Source organism: Ascidia mentula, chromosome 9 (assembly GCF_947561715.1).
Source record: "Ascidia mentula chromosome 9, kaAscMent1.1, whole genome shotgun sequence".
Classification (NCBI taxonomy): domain Eukaryota; kingdom Metazoa; phylum Chordata; class Ascidiacea; order Phlebobranchia; family Ascidiidae; genus Ascidia; species Ascidia mentula.
The window spans coordinates 7,693,015-7,713,292 of NC_138574.1; the positions used below are offsets into that span (position 1 = coordinate 7,693,015).

General features: G+C 36.1%; 3 protein-coding genes across 3 annotated transcripts; all 3 read left to right on the top strand.

The window, feature by feature from the left end:
* Nucleotides 1-949: 949 nt before the first annotated feature.
* LOC145914411 (cGMP-dependent protein kinase 1-like) lies at nucleotides 950-6,126 on the top strand. Its single transcript, XM_083002239.1, has 13 exons — nucleotides 950-1,141; nucleotides 1,909-2,001; nucleotides 2,100-2,186; nucleotides 2,262-2,378; nucleotides 2,452-2,616; nucleotides 2,928-3,113; nucleotides 3,725-4,390; nucleotides 4,465-4,577; nucleotides 4,797-4,959; nucleotides 5,076-5,216; nucleotides 5,286-5,426; nucleotides 5,557-5,676; nucleotides 5,974-6,126. Exons 1-13 carry the CDS (start codon nucleotides 950-952, stop codon nucleotides 6,124-6,126), a joined length of 2,337 nt encoding a protein of 778 aa, XP_082858365.1.
* A 1,958-nt stretch (nucleotides 6,127-8,084) lies between these two features.
* Nucleotides 8,085-11,969, top strand: LOC145914489 (cGMP-dependent protein kinase 1-like). Its single transcript, XM_083002313.1, has 13 exons — nucleotides 8,085-8,219; nucleotides 8,467-8,529; nucleotides 8,846-8,980; nucleotides 9,039-9,167; nucleotides 9,231-9,401; nucleotides 9,909-10,097; nucleotides 10,166-10,723; nucleotides 10,786-10,898; nucleotides 10,963-11,125; nucleotides 11,208-11,348; nucleotides 11,412-11,552; nucleotides 11,635-11,754; nucleotides 11,817-11,969. Exons 1-13 carry the CDS (start codon nucleotides 8,085-8,087, stop codon nucleotides 11,967-11,969), a joined length of 2,211 nt encoding a protein of 736 aa, XP_082858439.1.
* Nucleotides 11,970-13,964: 1,995 nt separating this feature from the next.
* On the top strand, nucleotides 13,965-20,208 carry LOC145914317 (endoplasmic reticulum transmembrane helix translocase-like). Its single transcript, XM_083002129.1, has 27 exons — nucleotides 13,965-14,223; nucleotides 14,287-14,418; nucleotides 14,873-15,021; nucleotides 15,098-15,170; nucleotides 15,246-15,401; nucleotides 15,456-15,635; nucleotides 15,697-15,894; nucleotides 15,949-16,075; nucleotides 16,130-16,267; nucleotides 16,332-16,445; nucleotides 16,502-16,578; nucleotides 16,633-16,735; nucleotides 16,946-17,031; nucleotides 17,089-17,184; nucleotides 17,245-17,358; nucleotides 17,498-17,623; nucleotides 17,694-17,805; nucleotides 17,892-17,998; nucleotides 18,056-18,154; nucleotides 18,218-18,308; nucleotides 18,374-18,563; nucleotides 18,642-18,790; nucleotides 18,872-19,068; nucleotides 19,181-19,320; nucleotides 19,381-19,486; nucleotides 19,866-20,009; nucleotides 20,071-20,208. The coding sequence occupies exons 1-27, from the start codon at nucleotides 13,969-13,971 to the stop codon at nucleotides 20,179-20,181; spliced, it is 3,570 nt and encodes a 1,189-aa protein (XP_082858255.1). The 5' UTR covers nucleotides 13,965-13,968; the 3' UTR covers nucleotides 20,182-20,208.
* The last annotated feature ends 70 nt before the right edge of the window (nucleotides 20,209-20,278 follow it).

The following is a 20,278-nucleotide window of genomic DNA, read 5'->3' on the forward strand; positions in this document are numbered from 1 at the left end:
TATTTGGGCGTATCAGCAAAACTCAAATGTGATGCCAATTGTGTGAAATGTCAGTTGACCAACTGGTTGTGAAGACAGCTGATATCACCTACAATAACCAGCAGACCTTTTGTGTGACAAGAAACGCGCACACGCGTTATGTCTGTTGAAGGGAGTAAAATTCCAACATTTTATCAAGTTTTCGATGAAGAGCTTTGATTTAGACAGTTGAAGGTCTGGAATATATCAATTAAGTATAATGCAGGTGTGCTGCAGTTTGTCAAATACGACCCCAGTAGTTTTTTTAGTTGACAGAATAATGCGAACATTCTCTTGTTCCTTGTTATGGAAGCGATTTTTTAGAACAATGAAGAACATGTAGCCACTGTGCTTGGCGATGATACTGATCAAATACCTGTAACTAGTTGGGTACATACGCGGTAGTGACTTATTAACCAGATCCTATAAGTGGTTGCACAGTAAACATTGTATCATTGTACTTTTACAATGCAACGGACATCATTTCGGAAACTGTAATATTTCAGCTTTTATCAGATATTTGATTAATCACCGGCCTTTGTCTAATTAATACTTTGCAGTTTTGTGTAAGGCATACAGTATTGTACTTGTTCATTCTACTTGTGCAGACAAATATGTATGTGCCAAGAAAAGTTGTTTGAGTAGTCTAAAATAATACCTGGCGTAAATTATTTATCCTATCGATTTTAAGTCAGTTCTGCGGTAAGATTAACAACGGCCTTTTTGTGTTAATCCTCGAATCTTTCGCGCCAAATTAAGAATGAGTCCATCCTACTCAGCAGGCTTCTATAATAAGTAACTAGCACCAAAATAATAAAGTATGTATAAATAGTAAACTATATGTTTTGATCATTTATTGTAGTTTCCTGAATATTGTTCAATGATATCTGTTGTGTTAGACATAATTGCACTTTAGAGGCGCAGTATAGTAATGCCTTGTCCATGTTGGCCTTTTAAAAAGGCCAGGGGAAGTAACAACTTGCAGAGTCAAAATGGTACGTATGTATCAACCAACACCGCGGTGGCCACCTCGAATTTGGAACGTGATGACTTGATCGAAGATTTGCGTAAAAAGGTGGATCATCTGCAAGGAATAGCAAATAACTCAAAGCAAGATCTCTTGGTAATTTTCTTTCTTGTGAATGTATTTTTTGCACAAGTGCCTATATAGGCACACAAATATTTGCAATATTTAGTCCTTGAAAAATGTGGCAACTCTACGTGAAAAAGAACTAGGACAAGTAAAGTATTCCCTGGAGGTGGGGCCTGGTAGTGAATGCACAAAAGTTTTCATACTGCACATTGTCCATGCTTTTAATCTATTCACATACCATGTTGCAGTAATTCAAACGCACCACATGCTCTTTTCGTTGGATATAATTAGTGCTTCTTAAAAACTCTTTTGATTTTCCACCAGATATCGATATGTTTGTTCATGACAGCAAGTATAACAAAAATCGTTATGAAGTGAACAAAATAATTAAAAATAGGGATCAGTGCACTATTTGGTCAGTGGCATCTCTGTTAAACAACAATTCAAGATAAAAGTCTGGTTTTATGACGTAACTGTTGAATACACTACTCTAAATCTTTTTAATTTTATGCAATTTTTTCATGCATCTGAAACACCAAGTCCTGCGTGAAAAATTTGCACAGTTAACAACCAATAAAATATTGTTCACGTCAAGATCACTTCTTTGAACATTGCATGTTGTTCATATATTTTACTTTTTAAGGCATCTCCATTTTGCATTAGTTGACAGTTGGCACTGCAAATCCGACCAAATCACTGGTCTTAAACAATTTATCATTAACTTTTTTTGCAAAACATGCTCGTGTTGTATGGGTCGCGCTTTTCCTTTTATAACCTCAAACACCGAATAATTATAGTTGAAGGAGAAAACATATTACAATCAACTTCAACAAAAAGATGAAGAAATTAGAGGATTAATTGAAGAAATCAACAGATTTAAGTTTCAAAAGGTACGTTTGACAAAAAATTTAACCCAGTTTTGCATTGCTTCTGATTTAACAAAGCAAGCATAATTTTAAAGAATAAAACATTGCTTGTGTGTTTTTAGGCATCAGATGTAAACATACAATTGCAAGAAAAAGACGAAGAAATTTTGAAACTTAAAGAGATTCTGGAATCGATCCGATCTAAAAACGTAAGCTATTAAAAAGTGTATATATAGGGCATGCCTGTCACACAACACTGTATTTTGCAAATGTGCTCTTATCAGAATACACCGGCAGTAGTAAAAGACCGAAGACAAGCCGTCCCCGGCACCAGAGTTGAAACCAAAGTTGATCTAAAAAAACATGAAAAAACAACAGAACAAAGAAAATTTCTGAAGGAGGTAAACACAGCATTCTCAGTCATGGAACCAGCACAACACTATGTTCTTTATATTCACTATGGATGCAATTTAGGCGTTTTTAAACAACGATTTCTTGAAACATCTAAATGAAGACCAACTTGACGAAATGATCGACTACATGCAAAGAAGCTTACCGCAAAACGACATTTTTATCAAGGAAGGGACAAATGGCGATCGCCTGTATATTCTCGAATCTGGAAAGCTGGACGTGACTCAGGTAACTGAAAGGCGATGGTGAAAACTTTAGACGTTTCCAAGAAACGCAAAGTGTTGAACAAACATTACGCTCACCTGGTATTGCGCAAGTAAACAAACGGCGTGGACAAGACAGCACACACATTTTTTAGGACTGTGTCGTAACATTTATTCCATGCATACCTTTTCGCACTTTTTAAGAAAGTATCATATGTATATTTTTGTGGTTTTAAACGAATTGAAACGCAGATTTACTATCTAAAAAATAGTGCGTTCTGTATAACCAAGCGCCCTTTCTAATAAAAACAATTAATGGCTTTCTGTTTGACTCAGGGAAGCACGTATTTGACCAGCATTGAAGCTGGTTCGGTGTTTGGTGAACTTGCTATTTTGTACAACTGTAAACGCACAGCAACTGTAACGGCAACAACTCCAACCAAAATATGGATGCTGGAAAGGAATGTGTATCAGAATATAATGATGAAGACGAGCAACGACAAACGCACAGAAATTACCGATGTAAGTCACACAATCGTTTTCGCGCAAAATTATCCGTGTTGTGTTAAACGTGCGTAATAGACAACTTACGATGTTCATGGTTATTAAACAACGTTGTAATCTGACAACAATTATGATATTAAATCCGGTGAATGCACAAAAAGTGGAGTTGATAACTTTGAAAAGGAAAGACGTTAAGCATAGGATGCTGTTAAACTTTGGCTTTCCTTTTCAAAATCCGGTGAAATTTAACAAAAAAAAACGGTTGTGGAAACGTAGATTGCATGCCTTTTGCAAATGTTTGATAAACTTAGCGGAAAAAGCATAAATTATAAATTACTGGGTCAAATACATAGCGTGTCGCTTTTCCCTTTAATTGCATGAAGATTTTAAATTGTCTCAGTATACGCATACAGCATAGCGCGAGGATACTGTCGCTTTAAACTAACACACTTCCTCATCGCTATTTGTCTTGTTTCGTCACCATTTGCGTATTTCATCGTGTACATGTTTGGATTTATTTGATGGTGTTATTTGTTTGGCGATCGTGTTTCTTTTCTGGCAACGTTGATTTAATCTGAAGACTTAAAACGACTCTGTTTGCTTCCTTTTATAGATTTATTGCTTTACAGACATTGAGAAAAGTTCCATTGCTGAAGCAAATTGGCCCACGCAAACTTGGAAAAATTGCAGATACGCTTGAGGAAGATACTTACCGAAAAGGCGATTACATCATCCGACAGGGCGAAACTGGCGACACATTTTACATTATTATCAACGGTGAGGTTGATGTGACAGTACTGGGTCAGGAGTACACGGATAGTATCGAAGATCCAACCCCTAGGGAAAAATATATTCGCACTTTAAAAAGGGGTGATTACTTTGGGGAAAAAGCTTTATTCAGTGACGGTGGGCTCCGCGGTGCCAATGTCATTGCAAAAAGTACGATAGTGAGATGCATGACACTTGAAAAGAAACCATTCCTTCTGCTAATTGGAAATCTTGCCGATAAGGATTGGGACGCTCCTGCCAAGTCAACAAAATTGACTAAGGAGAGCCACAAGTCCTCTACGTCGTCCGGTAGATTCCGGCTATCCGTTGAACCACAACGAACAGCTCGTCCTTCGAGCACTTACTTAGATTTACCACCTAAGAAATTGTCTGCAACCTCGGAATGTTGGAGCCTCAAAGATTTTGAGTTTGTTGGCGTTCTCGGTGTTGGTGGATTTGGAAGAGTTGAGCTTGTTCGACTCCGTAGCCAACCAGAGCAAAGTTTCGCGCTGAAGTGCATGAAAAAGGTTAAAACGTATTTTATTTTTTATTAATTCAAAGTGACAGTGGCCGATAATCGTCTTTTGAAATACACCCATAGGTTCACATTGTGGAAACAAAACAGGAAGAGCACATATACAGCGAAAAGCGAATTATGAAGGATTCAAACTGTCCATTCATCGTCCAACTCTTCAAGACCTTTAGGAATGATAAGTACGTCCTCTTTCATTATTTGTGTTTTTGTGGAAACACTGGCTTGTTGATGGTGTATGCCTTCTTATAACACGTATTTATTTAAATAAATTGTTACTGATGCTGCCAGGCATATTTTATTGCTTAATACTGCTCTTCTGGCAAACTTTAGTGTATTAACGTTTCTCGACGTTTCGGCTATTATGCAACAGACTTCATCACGTATTTATTTATTACCAGGTATGTCTATATGTTAATGGAAGCATGTTTGGGAGGAGAACTTTGGACAAAACTTCGCGACGATGGTTATTTTGATGATTCTCGTACAAGGTTCTACACGGCATGTGTTGTTGAAGCTATCGAATATTTACATCTACGAGGGATTGTTTATCGCGACTTAAAAGTATGAGTACATTATTATGTAAAACTTTCAATGCATTGATTAATTTCATCAATAGTAAAAAATAGGTCTATAATTAAAGATGCTATGCTTGTTGCTTAAATATCGTAAATTTTCAGCCCGAGAACCTGTTGCTTGACAAGAAAGGTTATGTAAAGATCGTTGATTTTGGATTTGCAAAGAGCATTAACCATGGAGAAAAAGCTTGGACATTCTGTGGCACACCGGAATACGTCGCACCGGAGGTTATATTGAACAAGGTAACCTCCTCATATATGCCCAGGCAATGAGAAATCACGTTTTTACGCTCAAACACATTTTATTACCAGGGGCATGACATTGCAGTGGACTACTGGGCTTTGGGTATTTTGATATTTGAAATGCTGACTGGCAATCCCCCGTTTAATTCATCGGATGCCATGAAAACTTACCGAATGGCTCTTCGTGGCATCGACGCCATAGAATGGCCAGTGAGTCACCCTGCATATCGATTTAAGTTAATCTATGTGATGTAATTGGTTTAGGTTCGTGTTCTTGGTCGTCTAAGACAATCACTTGTAAATCAATAACTCCAAGTGGCCATTGATTTTAAAACTACAGGTGAAAATAAAGAAGGCTGCACAAAACCTTGTTCGACGACTCTGCCGAGAAAATCCCGCTGAAAGAATTGGAAACTTAAAAGAGGGCGTTAAAGAAATAAGAAACCATCGTTGGTTTGCAGTAAGCATTAATCTGGAGAATATTATTTTTCAAAAAATATTTATCAGCTTATTTGCACATGGTTTAGTTGGGGAAGTAATTCCCAAATAAATGCCCCAAAACTCTTCGAGAATAGCACCACGTTTGTTTGAAACTTACATAAAACGCACTACCATAAAAGTTACTTAAAAAAGAAAGACGAAACAAATTTAAATCCGGTGTTGCTTCGCAAAAGTGGGACTGAGTCCTTACTAGACTGTATAATTTTGTATTAGAGTTCATTATATATACATCGTAAGTAAAGGTCTATCTTTTCAGGGATTTTATTGGGAAGGATTGCGGAGCGGTTCGCTGAAAGCCCCCTACCTACCTGAAATAAACGACACTTCAGACTTACGTAATTTCGATCGATTCGAAAGGGAGGATGAATTGGTCGAAAAAGAGTTGTCCGGTTGGGACAGGGACTTCTGAATATTGCAAGTTTTACAGTCGGCGTATTTGCAGACATAACTACCTGTACTTTACATTCGGGCCTAGTTGCATTTTAGCCCTTCTTTTTTCAGATATTCGTGTTTTACACTCCGACACAAAATTTTTGATTTGTTGCGTGCCCTGTTTGTGACGTCCTTTACGTAACATTTTTGTATTGAACACCTGATTTTCTAGCACTGCACTATCTCCGCTTACTGTAAGAAACTTTATGAGAGTAAATTATGGTATAAGTCTTCTTGAGTGATATTTCGGGAATGGAATGTGTGACGAACAAATTAAATGAGTCCATATTTACCAAAGTGCTGGCAGCTGCGATGGGCTTGGGCGAACCTAACCTTTCCAACAGCAGTTGATCTGGATCGATATCTTGCCTCATTAAGGTCGATTCAATGTTTGCCATCGCTTAGATTCTGAGCTATATTCATATAAATAAGTTTGGTATTGTTATTGTTGACGAATCTAGCTGTGGATAAAAGTGAGCAACTACATTGTCTGTTTTCACAACAAACAATAAGTTTTAAAAGATACGTTACGCCATAGTTTTGCGTATTCAATTAACCTAGTAAATAAAGTTTAATACTTTGGAATATTGAATATATTTTTATCTCCTTTTTTCGTGTTGTACATAGTTCTAAAAAGTGGCATTAACAAATAGTAACGAGGGGCAACTGGCATTCATAGTTATTTTTACTCTTCAATTGAACTTTGATTACAACTGTGGAAAACATGTGGCCTCACCCATTTTTTAAAGCAAGGAAAACACACCTTCCCATTGGTTTAGTACATTGGTTTTTAACCAGTTTTCTTCATAGAGGAACGATGAGGCTAAATCATTAGGTTTGGCTATAATAAACTTAATTAGTGATTTCAAAGGACAAACTGGTTTAAAAAGACTGATGTAGAGAGGACAAAACTAGGCCTAAATCTTTTTAGTTCAATGAAATGTTATTCAAATTTTTTTTTTGAAATTGGCAATGTATTGATTTAAAAAATACAAACATTGCGTTGATATATGATTGGTAATTAACAAAATCATATCTTCTAAATACTGAGGCCCAATGCTAATGCTTTTCCTGGCGTTTTTAATTCAACAAAATACGCTATTGTATAAGTTTTGGTTCTGTAAGCTGTTACGAGTTTATTAGATTTCAATTTTTGATAGCAAATAGAATGTACTTTCATATAGTTAAAAGTAAGTATTTCGTAGGCGAAAAATTGTCCCATACAGGTTAAATTAATTTTGTGCAGTCCAACACACATGTTGCTGGAAGGTTACCGATGAACCACATCGGAAAAATTTGGTATTTGGTATCCGATACACCAGTATAAAAACATTTGATCTTACGGTTTGTGCAACTGGTGAATAAAGTTGTGGCCCAAATAGTCAATGAAAACAGTTTAGAAAGGGAAAGTTTTCGTTCTGCTCTGCGTTGGTGGGCAAACTTTAATGTGGACATGGTGATAAATTTTGAAGTGGGTGGTATTTTAATTGATGAGACGGTTTTCGTGAAAAGATTAATGATTGATGAAATTGTCCCGCCCGAATTTTGAGAGGTGCCATTGTTTACAATTCTACGTTGATTAAGTGTGTGTAGTGACATCACCGATGTCCGCATGTTAGCGAACCCTGACGTATAGTGTTGATTTTGCGTTTAAGCTCTTTATGTGTGACACCTATACAAGTGCACATATACGAATGACACTATTTTAGGAAATTTGTGCCAGGGATAAGAGAAAGAAACCCATTGCTCAGTGACTATTGTGGTTGAGTTGGGGCCTTTCACAATAGAGTTACTTGAAATAAGATATTGTCAAGTAACGACAGGAAGATAGCAAACAAATTGTGCATTTTTCGTTTTCGCACGTTAGGAGAAGTACGCTTATTTTAACAGAAAACAAAAATATTTTGGAAAGTTGTTTTACACTCGTTTAGCAATATGCCTTTTTGTCCTTGTTGGCGCCGATCAACAAAAAACAAGTTTGAAGCGGGTACGTCTGGTTCATATAACAATAGTGGATTTACAAGTGACGAAACCACTGTGGAATTGCAACAGTTAAACGAAAAGCAAAAGGTATGATTTGTACAAACCTTGCAACATTTCACTAGGTTTATCGATGAAATACGGTAACAAGAGCATTTAAATATATTTGAAAAGAAGTTGTATATTAAAATGTTTCCAATTGTAATGTGGGTTGTCAAGTTTTGTTCAAAAACTTGTTTAAATTGGAAATTGGTTTGTTAACAATGGGTACCATTGCGTGTCGTGAATGGCACCATAAACCCTCTCCCTGTAATGGTTTGTGGTTTTTATGACGCAGGAGTTACAAGAGCAGCTAAAAGAGAAAGACAAACAAATTGAAGAGCAATGTACAACGATAAAGGTTATCCCAGTTGCTCTTCATTTATTATCAATGTGATTCTTTTCAATTTATCAAGTTTATCCCAAACACGATTACATAAAACTGTCCCCGATAAAAAATTGGAGGCAGTAAAATGCCCCATTTTTAGTTAAAGTGCAATAGCTTGATGAAAACTAAACAAACAGTTAATTTTCCCTACTTTTAAGTCATTTTGAATAACCAAGCGGTTACTTACATCAAAAGACACAATTTTAAAAAATGATGCATATGCGTTGTTTACCATGTAATCAATTGCTTTAAATTCTGTGTAACATTTATTGCAAACGGTCCATTATAGAAATTGAAAGTAGTGTTGGATGAAAGAGGCGATGATATTCTGAAACTAACAAACAAGTTGGAGGAGTTAAAAAATATCGCTTCACGTCCATCCACCAACTCCATGCAAAGTAATCCAGACACAAAGCGAAATTCGGTAAATTAGACTCGGCATGAGATTTATCTTTCGTCGCTATATTGTCAACATATGGCAGGGCAATGAGATAGATCACAAAACAGATAAGAAATCACGACGGCAGGGAATCCGTGGCGTGAATGACGTAAGAGCACACAATGCCAAGAAGTATTCGAAAAACGAATCTCAGAGAGATTTCCTCAAGCAGGTGCAAGTTTTAACTAGTTTTTAACTTAAAATTGGTGTTAATCTAATATTTCTTTTGTAACAGGCAATTCTTAACAACGAATTTCTGTACAAAATGGTAAAAAGTGAGAAACAATTAAACGAACTGATTGCTTATATGCGGCCCACAACTGTCAATGATCACATTATTATACGAGAAGGAACAAAAGGAAATGAGTTGTACATTCTTGAAACGGGAAAGTTATATGTAACAAAGGTATTACTGACGATTTTGGGCTTTTGTCTTTATACTTACATATGGCATAAAGTGCCACCATTCCAAATATAACATGTGGCATTGTTACAGACTTGTTTGTCAACGGTAAACACAGAAAGGTTTCACCTCCATAACGTCACTCAATCCAAATGAACTGTGTTTAATTTGGGCGTTTAATTGCACTGAAGCAAAGTAATAAAATACTCAGCTGGATTATCATAAGGCTAAAACATTATGTTTTAAGGTAGTATAATGCGACCAACAATGAACAAGTTATATTTTTCTGTTAAAATCTACAACATAAATACACAACTTTTAATCATCTCGTTGTCGAAGATTCAAATCCATGTGATTAGCTTTAAGGGATCAGTAAAAGCTGATATTGTATAGGGCAAATTTACATCGCAGTTGATTCAATAACAGACGCCACCATTCTACATTATTCCTTTTCTTCAAATAAACTTTACCTTCTGCTGCAAAAATAACACATATATTTTGTTCACCAAGCGCAACAAACACATTGCCACGATTGAATCAGGTTCCGTGTTCGGGGAACTCGCAATTCTGTATGAAACCAGTCGAAGTGCAACAGTTAAAGCAAAAGGGGCATCCACAAAGTTATGGATGTTGCGAGGAAATGTATTTCGGCACGTCATGACTGATGCTGCCTTATCAGAGCGCACGGCTATGATGCAGGTGTGTGTCACTTATTTGTGTTTATCAATGCCTTATAAGCACAAAGCAGTTGTTCGTGATTTCGACAGAGTTTGAGGAAAGTGGAAGACTTTAAACGCATGGACCCGAAACACCTTGGCAAAATTGGGGACGCTGTCGAAGCAAACAGTTTCGAAGCAGGGGAATACATTATTAAACAAGGAGAAGATGGAGACACATTTTTTATCATTATTGAAGGTGAGGTCGATATTACCATGTTTCAAGACTCCGACGCCTCCGACGAAGTCTCTGAAAAGCAAGAAGCATATATTCGTACACTGAAGAAGTGGGACTGCTTCGGGGAAAAGGCACTATTAGGAGACGGGAAGCGCAGTACAAATGTGGTTGCAAAAACCCAAGTCAGGTGCTTAACTTTGGACAAGACCACATTTACCAACCTCGTGGGTGCACATGTTGAGAAAGCCTGGACGACCCCATCAGAAGTTTCTGAACAGACCAAAAGAAAAAAATCATCTACTTTGGAAGGTTTGGATCTTAAAGACCTGGAAACCATTGGAGTACTGGGAATAGGAGGATTTGGACGTGTCGATCTTGTAAGGTTGAAGGAGAATAAATCCAGCACATTTGCTTTGAAATGCCTCAAAAAGGTGGGTGAACTTTTAGAATGTCAAATAAATTTCACCGAACACATATTAATTCAAAATTTTAGACATACATTCTCGAAACCGGACAAGAACAGCGAATTTACATTGAAAAAAGCGTAATGGCTGAATCCAATTCTGCATTTCTTGTGCAATTGTACAGAACATTCAGGGACGAAAGGTATAACTTTAGTTGTATTCAACAAGGGTTAAAATTTGTGCAATGTATATCATTTCACATAAAGGTATGTCTACATGCTGATGGAAGTTTGCTTGGGAGGTGAATTGTGGTCAAAACTGCGTGATGACGGAAAATTTGATGATCATCGCGGGAGATTTTACACAGCATGTGTGGTCGAGGCACTGGACTACCTGCATCAAGGTGGAATCGTGTACAGAGACCTAAAGGTTGAATAACACCATTCTTTAATGACGATTTTATCCAAAGGCTCATTAGTCATAATAGTTATTCTTTTTGTACCACAAACAGCCGGAAAACTTATTGTTGGACAAACAAGGATATGTGAAACTTATTGACTTCGGATTTGCAAAAAAAATTAGTTCTGGAGAAAAAACATGGACTTTTTGTGGAACCCCGGAGTATGTCGCTCCAGAAGTAATATTAAGCAAGGTAATACAATCCTTATGAAACTAAACATACCTTTTAGTTTGAACATGTAAATTGTTTTCAAAGGGTCACGACATAGCTGTGGACTTTTGGTCACTGGGTGTCCTTGTTTATGAAATGTTGAGTGGAGTTCCACCTTTCAGCTCTCCAGATGTGGTGAAAACCTATCGTCGAATTTTGAGGGGCATTGAAGCCATCAAGTGGCCGGTTTGTAATAAACACAACCCCAAATTTTCCTGATATTTATTGAAAATTATTGTTTATGTTTATTTTGAACATTTTTTTATAGTTTACGTTTCAAGCCGCTCCCAAAAACCTCGTTCGGCGTTTGTGTCGTGAAAACCCGGCAGAAAGAATCGGCAACCTGAAGGATGGCGTCTTACAAATCAAAAACCACCGATGGTTTCATGTAATATATCTTTGTCACCCAATCGAACTTGCTGACAAGTAAAACCTAACATATTGCAACAGGGTTTCGACTGGCAGTCCCTCGCGAATAGACAACTGGTTGCGCCAGTTGTACCGAAAATCAAAAACCCTTCAGATATGGGCAACTTCGACGTTTTTGAGAAAGAAACAGAGTTGGCTGAGATCGAAATGTCAGGCTGGGACAAAGATTTTTGAACATGTTAAATACAAATATTACCTCATTTAAATTTAGCTTTGTCAGCTTATTTGCTGTAAATTTTATCAGCCTACAACATTTTTCTAGTAAACCGTAGACAAACTTTATTATACACTGGGTTTAAATATTTTTTAATCGTTTATTGTTGTGCCTTTTTTGAAAATTAGCTATGATTATTTATTTCTTATTTTTATGTATATTTACATTTTATTCCCTTAATTTTCACAATACACATATAAAATAAATGGCGTATGAAAATGTCTACAGCTTCTTACAATCTTATGTGATTAAAAAAAGTCCTGTGATTTTTAAAAAATGTTCCAAAACTCATTTGGAATATTCGCTGTAAAAATTTTCTTTAGTACAAAGCAATAAACGTCCGCCTATAGGGGAGACCGGGGATAGCTCGGACGGTTTTGGGAAAATTGTTCATATTTTTTTAAAATTATGAACCACATTCTTAAACTTTATTTTGTTGTAAGTAGTAAAGCATTATTCAAAAAACAAAAGGTTTTTCGTTCGTTTTAGCTCACTAAAAATGTTTATTCAGCCCGTTTTTTAAACAGGTCTCAAATGCTCGGTACCGGGGTAACATCGGACGTGACTGGGGATATCTCGGACAGCAAGTTTTAACAGACGTTTTTTTTTGTGTATTTAACAAATAACTGAAATCAAACTTGGCGCAATATCAGCATTGGGGCATTAGCGCAAAAAATATCTTTCAAGCTTTCAGGAATCGGGGCGTGGCCACCTATAGTTTCGACCTTTCCACACGTTCATGCTTTGGGTAAATCGTGTACGTTTAACGGCAGCACGGATATCATAGATTTTGGAGTCAACAAACGATTTTTTATCTTTGGGGCTTTTTCTTACTGCCAAAGTTCAATCATTTCATCCAGCCTCTGTTTATTCTCTTCTATGACCGATAATTTTTCATAAAACTCGAAAATTGTTGCCTTCTCGCGATTTTTTGCCATGATGTCCGAAGTATCACCGACCACGTGACGACATAGAAATTCTTAAACTATGGCCGTATTTTCAAAGGTTACACAAAATCATCATTGGCCTGTCCAAGAATACATATTTGATTATGCAATCAACCCAAAATTACTGCATTTTGATTAACTGTGACAGATATATAACCTTCCACATACAAATTGAAAAACTTGGTTTCACTGATAAATTGACTTTTTCGATTATAACTTTTTAAGCAGACATGATTTAATTCCAAAGTTCCTGTTAACGTTTGATGGAGACATAAAGCTTTTGTAAAAGTGTCTTAACAATACCTAATTGTGACGTAAAATACCTGGTCCGAGGTATCCCCGTGTCCGAAGTATCCTCGGTCTCCCCCCGCGATTACTTTCCTTAACCTGATTATAATACGCCACTGCTAATTTATAGGATTCATTGGTAGTGTAAGCTTATATTTATTTATGATCACTGTAAACCACATGCTTCCTAATGTCACTCTGGAGCAAAATTATAAGTTTAGTTTTTGTGGAAATTAAGTGACCAACCGCGGTAGTGACTAGAGAGAATAACTGCCTTTCACAAGTAAGCGAGTGCCAGTTAGTAAACGTTGGGTAATTGGGTGTAATCATAGTATTTGTAACAAGTTGCGATAGAAAAGGTCTGTAGTCGAGCCGGATGCCAGACGGCTCTGGGAGTTCTGCAGGAAAGCCTAAAGCCGTCTGCATCCTTCGTTCCTCCGCCTGCGTTCCACTTGTGAGAGAAATAGATCAGAAAACATGCCTACAACAACCTCTGTCTTTAAACAACACGCATTGACCCGTAGACTTTTATTTTGTCTTTGTTTATTGAACATTTTTGCCGGTTATTTGTGCTTCAGCTGTGGTCACTCAAGCATGCAGGTCACGTTGTTGGAAAAGCTTGTTGCTGAACTGGAGCTACGCTTAGTTTTTTATGATAATATTAATTTAATAACACTGTATTTTCCATCCAATTAACTTTGTTTGTGTATTGCAGAAAAAAAACATGAAAATATTCCCAAAAAATGATGATCTGGTTAGCAAAATTGAGCTATATTGTCGAAAGCATTGGCTGCTCTATGGTTTTGTAGTTCCATTTGTAGTTGTGTATGCTGGGCTTATAGTTTCATGGTTTTCCCTACAAAATACTCGATACGAATTATGGATTATCTTGTCACTGCTCATCTTGCTCATTCACATATTGACCGTTTTGTTTTGTTTTTGGTCAGTCAACTTCAGATGCATTATGATGTACAGAAAGGTATGCAAAAACAATGCTTTTTCATAAACTACCCCATAAAGGCTAAATGTATGTTAATTTCAGGTATCACACCCATCATTTGCAAAATATGCTAAAGTTGTTCCAACTTCTCACAATGGTTCTACAGAATTAGTTCATATTCATCAACGAAGTGTTTCTAATGATAATGTAAAAATTTGGATTGAATTTCAAAAGGTATATCATTGTTATTTAATTGTTTGGAATACTGCATGTTATTGCATACTTGGCCCTTTTTTGGGTGACATGTGTGCCATATGGCCTGTGCCACTTTTTGGTTATAACCCCTGTTTGCAAGTCACATGATTGCTAAGTTTATATATCTGACTTTTAAGCAAGTTGGCAATAATGTTGTGTATTGAGGAATATATAAAATTCTATGCTAATTTCCAAGGAAAATAAACTAGTACATTAATATATGGCGAAAAAATAATCACAAACTTAAAAATCTAGTCAGACAATATGTTTTTGTTTAATGTTCTACCCACTGTAACTGGCAAGCACTGTCTTGTCTGTTTGAACCAGATTTTTTGTTTCTCGCTCCAAATTTCCTTCATTGCGACAATCCTGCCTTGGCATGCAAAAGTACATGTTGTGTTGTACATTCTTAACCTGCAGGTATAATGTTTAGATGGTTTATGTGTTTGATGGAGAGGAAAAAAAAGTATTCCTCCCAGTGAAATTTCCCACGGATAATGTTTTCAAATACTATCAAAACTGGAAAGGTTATCAAGATGATGAATTTTACGATTTATCAAAAGAAGCATTTGGGAACAATGAGTAATTAATGCATTGCTGAATTTATATATTGTTTGATAATATTTTAAAGTATGTTACAATAATGGTTATTTTTTAGGATGGAAATGATAATTCCCGAATTTAAAGAATTGTTTTTAGAAAGAGCTACTGCTCCTTTTTTTGTTTTTCAGGTAACTTGGTAGTTTAAACTGCTTGGTAGTTTCACCTAATTTAAACTTATTAAACTTTATTTTTGTACTGTCAAGGTATTTTGTGTTGTCTTGTGGTGTTTGGATGAATATTGGTATTATTCATTATTCACCCTTTTTATGCTGGTTGCTTTTGAGGCATCTTTGGTTTATCAGCAACTCCGCAATTTGTCTGAAATCAGAAAAATGGGTAACAAACCCTATCAAATAAATGTATGTTGATGCATATTCTTTCATGACAAATTCCTACCCAACTATGCTGTGCAGGTTTTTCGATGTCGAAAATGGAGACATGTTCCAAGCAACCAACTTATTGCGGGTGATATAATTTCCATCACTCGTTCTGCTACTGATGGCAACAGTATACCATGTGATGTGCTTTTGTTGCGAGGGAGGTTAATAGTTGATGAAGCAATGCTCACTGGAGAATCAGTTCCCCAAATGAAGGTCTGTGATACCAAAGTTTTGTACATTATCCATTACACTTCAAAAATGTTTGGTATTGTAGGAACCAATTGAAAATGTGGACTCAGAAACAGTTCTAGATCTGTCAGTCCACACAAGACTGCATTTAATAAGTGGTGGAACTAAAGTTGTTCAACATGAACCACCGACAAGAAGTTCAACTGCCAAGGAAGGTGCATCAAGACCCCCTGATAATGGTTGTGTTGGTTATGTTGTTCGTACCGGCTTTAACACATCACAAGTAAAACAGATGGCTAATTTAAAGTTTGCAATTGCCTAACAGAATAAATTTAAGGGAAAGCTGCTCCGTACAATTTTGTATGGAGTCAAGAGAGTTACAGCAAACAACTTGGAAACATTTGCATTTATAATGTTTCTACTGATATTTGCTATTGCTGCATCATCATATGTTTGGGTTGTTGGTAAGTTTAATACTCATTTCCTGTTGTGCATTTTCAACATGATTGCATTTACAGGGAGTGCCGACCCCAACAGAAGTCGATATAAACTCGTTCTTAATTGCATACTTATTTTGACTTCAGTAGTTCCACCAGAACTTCCTATAGAGTTGTCTCTTGCTGTTAATTCATCTCTTCTTGCTTTGTCCAAGTTATGTAAGTTGCTTTTATTTTGTTGTTTTCACTGCTGTTTATAAGACATGAACGTTTTTATATTTAGATGTTTATTGCACTGAGCCATTTCGGATACCATTTGCTGGAAAGGCGGACATGTGCTGTTTTGACAAAACTGGTACTCTAACTAGTGACAGTTTAATTGTAGAGGGTATTGCAGGTATGTTTGACATTCATATCCTATTACATGTCCCATTCATTGCTTCATCCTCAAAGGTATGGAAAGTGAATTTAAGGTGGGAAAGAAAGAACTCCTCTGCCCTGTAACAGACTCACCTGCATCCACACAAAAGGCTAGTTTTAACAGAACAATTTTGTAGATGTTATAAAAGCAAAATGTTGTGTAGGTACTTGCAACATGTCATTCTCTTGTGAATATGGATGATGAGTTGGTAGGAGATCCACTGGAGCAAGCAATGCTCAAAGCTGTGGATTGGACTTTAACCAAAGGTTTTAACATAATTTCTTGATTGTTACTTTTTGATATTTTTTTTAACGGATTCTTAAATGCTGATTTGTAATTAAATCTTGCTCGGTGAAAGTAAACGAACTTGTGCAATGTAAATAGAAATATAGATGTATTAAAGCAATTTACCATATTGACCGAGTATTTGAAAAAGTTTTTTGCAATCCTATTATTTGTATTGGTCTTTATTTTAGGTGATGTTGTTATACCTAAAAAAAGGACTGCTGGCCTGCAACCGCTAAAAGTGGTTCAAAGATTTCATTTCAGTTCACTTTTAAAAGTAAGTTGGCTCAAACAAATATTTTTTTTAAATGTTCTGGTTACAATTTTTTTGTAGCGAATGAGCACAATTGTAAGTCAGGAAGAACTTGGATCAGTTAATCACACATACATGGTGACAGTCAAGGGAGCAGCAGAAACTCTCAAACCAATGGTACATTTATTGCTGTTCAACAAAAAAAAAATATTTCCATATATTTTATGCTCTTGCCAGTTTGCTGACATTCCATCTTTTTATGATGAGCAACATCAAAGTTTATCCCAGCGTGGGGCAAGAGTGTTAGCACTTGGCTATAGAATTCTTGGCAAAGGATTTTCATCCCAACAGGTAGAGTCAAAGCTTTTTTTCTTATTGTTTGGCTTTGCTTTAAAGTTGATATAAAAACTTAAAAGTTATGCCTTTGCAACTTCTTGTTTTGTAATATATATATTGTATATATACTACTTTTTCTTGTTTTTCTTTTTAGATTAGAAACATGAAACGAAATGATGTGGAGCAAAATCTTACTTTTGCAGGTTTTGTAATAATATCCTGTCCATTAAAACCAGATTCAAAGTCTGTGATGAAGGAATTAAGAAATGCTTCACACCATGTGACTACCATTAATCTCATCTTTCTTTTGAGTCACACCAAATTATTGAGTGTAATTTATTTATGTTCAGATGACAATGATAACTGGAGACAATCCTTTAACAGCATGTTATGTTGGAAGGGTTCTTCATTTTGTCCGTAAAAATGGATGTCTCATATTGAAAAATACTGGAACTGATGAAGGTAAGCAAATGACAAGTAGTAGTATAAATATAAACTCCCTTCTCTATGTCCATATAGTGTTAAATTACCTGTACCATTTTGCACAGAGATGAACTGGTTATGGCAGTCTCTTGATAGAGAAGTTGAATTTCCACTGGAGACAGACAACATGAAACTTTTAACTCAAGATTATGACCTATGCTTAACAGGCTATGTAAGTCAAGGTTTAATTTCATTACAGTACTTACTTAATTATTGCCTGTTTGTTTAGGCAATGTCTTATCTTCAAAACAATTCAGAGAAGTTTTTAAAGAAACTTTTGCCATGTGTTAGAATTTTTGCTCGCACAAGCCCAAAACAGAAAGAAGAGGTAAATGAACAATATACCCTGGGTATATATTTTGTGAAACATTTTACATTGCATTGCTTTAAGGTAATAGTCATGCTAAAACAGCTTGGGTTTAATGTGTTAATGTGTGGAGATGGAACAAATGATGTTGGGGCACTCAAACATGCACATGTTGGTGGGTAAATTTTTTGTCTTATTTGAAACAACTATGTTGTCATGTTTACATATGTCTGTCAATAGGTGTTGCACTGCTTAGCAATCCCCCTGAAAGTTTGATAAAAAGGAATCAAGCAAATGGCAGTAAAACAGACAAACTAGACAAGACTGTAAGTCCAAATGATGAAAATGATTCTGGGAAATTTGCCATGAAAAACAGGCAAAGATTAACTAAAGTGGTTGAAAAAGGGCAGCCACGGGGAATCAGAAACAGGTGAAATGTGGATGACTTATTTTTACCCTTCTGTTTCAAAATGCTTCCAACCAAATTTTAAAAATATTGTTTTGGCAGAATGCAACAGAAGCATGATGAAATTTCGAAAAAACAGAAAAAGATGCAAGAATTGATAAATGAAATGGAACCTGATCCACAAGTGGTGAAGATGGGAGATGCCAGTATTGCTGCTCCTTTCTCATACAAGCTTTCCAGCACTGCAGCAAGTAAACAACTAACCTTGCATTTATCTTATATTGTCAACAAATGTTGTTATGGTTTGTGTAATTTGTTTTTCATATCCACAGTTTGTCACATTATCAAGCAGGGTCGGTGCACACTTGTTACAACACTTCAGATGTTTAAAATCCTAGCTCTTAATGCTTTAGTATTGGCATACAGTCAGTCTGTGCTCTTTCTTGATGGTGTCAAGTTTTCAGATGCACAAGCTACTCTGCAGGGCTTGCTGCTTGCTGGATGCTTTTTATTTATTTCAAGGAGTAAGGTATCTGTTACTATTTTCCAATTTTTATATTCGAAAACTTTACCTCAAACTTCTAGAAAGTACTTGCCACCAAAAGGCCTTTATAACTGATTTAAATTTGTTTTCTTTGTAGCCATTGAAAGTTCTTTCAAAGGAAAGGCCGTTGCCAAATATATTTAATTTTTACACAATCTTGACCATTTGTGGCCAATTTTCCCTCCATTTTGCGTCTCTTGTTTATCTTGTTGGCGAAGCTAAAGAAAGGGAGCCAAGGTATTTATGTCTGTTTTTTTGCAAAAATCTTATCTAAAGTAATATTTCTCATTTGTACAGGGAGGATGTTGATGTGGAAGCAGATTTTAAGCCCAATTTGCTTAATTCTACAGTATACGTTCTTTCACTTGCTACACAAATTATTACTTTTGCAGTCAATTACAGGGTATGTTATCCAATAGATTTCCTTTTTTCACTACAATGAGATAATGTGGCGATGGTTTTTAAACACAATGATATTTGTTTTTGTATAGATAGCTCATACAGCAACCAACTTTGCCTACTCCCCGATATAATAGCAACAATTTATACTCTTATCAGTGATTTCACACGAACTGTCAACTTTACATATAACCTATCTGTTTAACATGCGTCGCGACCCGTTGGCTGGAAAGCACTACTTGCAGTGTTATTCTTATTTTGTTTTGATTATGTAGTTGGTAAACTGCATGATAATTTTTCTTATACCATGTTACAAAGGAAAACATATACTACTTGTTAACTTGTTTTTAATTCTACCAGTAAAGTTTTACTCCCTTTCTCAGGGTCGGCCTTTCATGGAAAGCTTAACTGAAAACAAACCACTACTTTATAGCCTGTTGGTATCATCAGGGTTTCTAATGGCACTCGTACTTAACGTGTTTCCCGATGTCAACGCACAGTTTGAAATAGTTGAGTTTACTGATGAGGTAAGTCCCATCTGTAAATGTCAGCTTCCAATATTTTCAACATCAATTTGTTCTGTTGCAGTTCCGTTTAGTCATACTGCAAGTGTTGGCTGCTATCCTTACTATGTCGGTTTTAATTGACGGAACATTACGCTTTTTCATTGGAGCTGGTCGACTGAAACGACTTTACTAAAGTTAGCTTTCACGGACAAGAAACATGTAGAAAATTCTTTTTTTGCAATTCGATGTGGTCTGTGTTCGTTTTGGGGCAGTTTAGAATAATTAGCTGC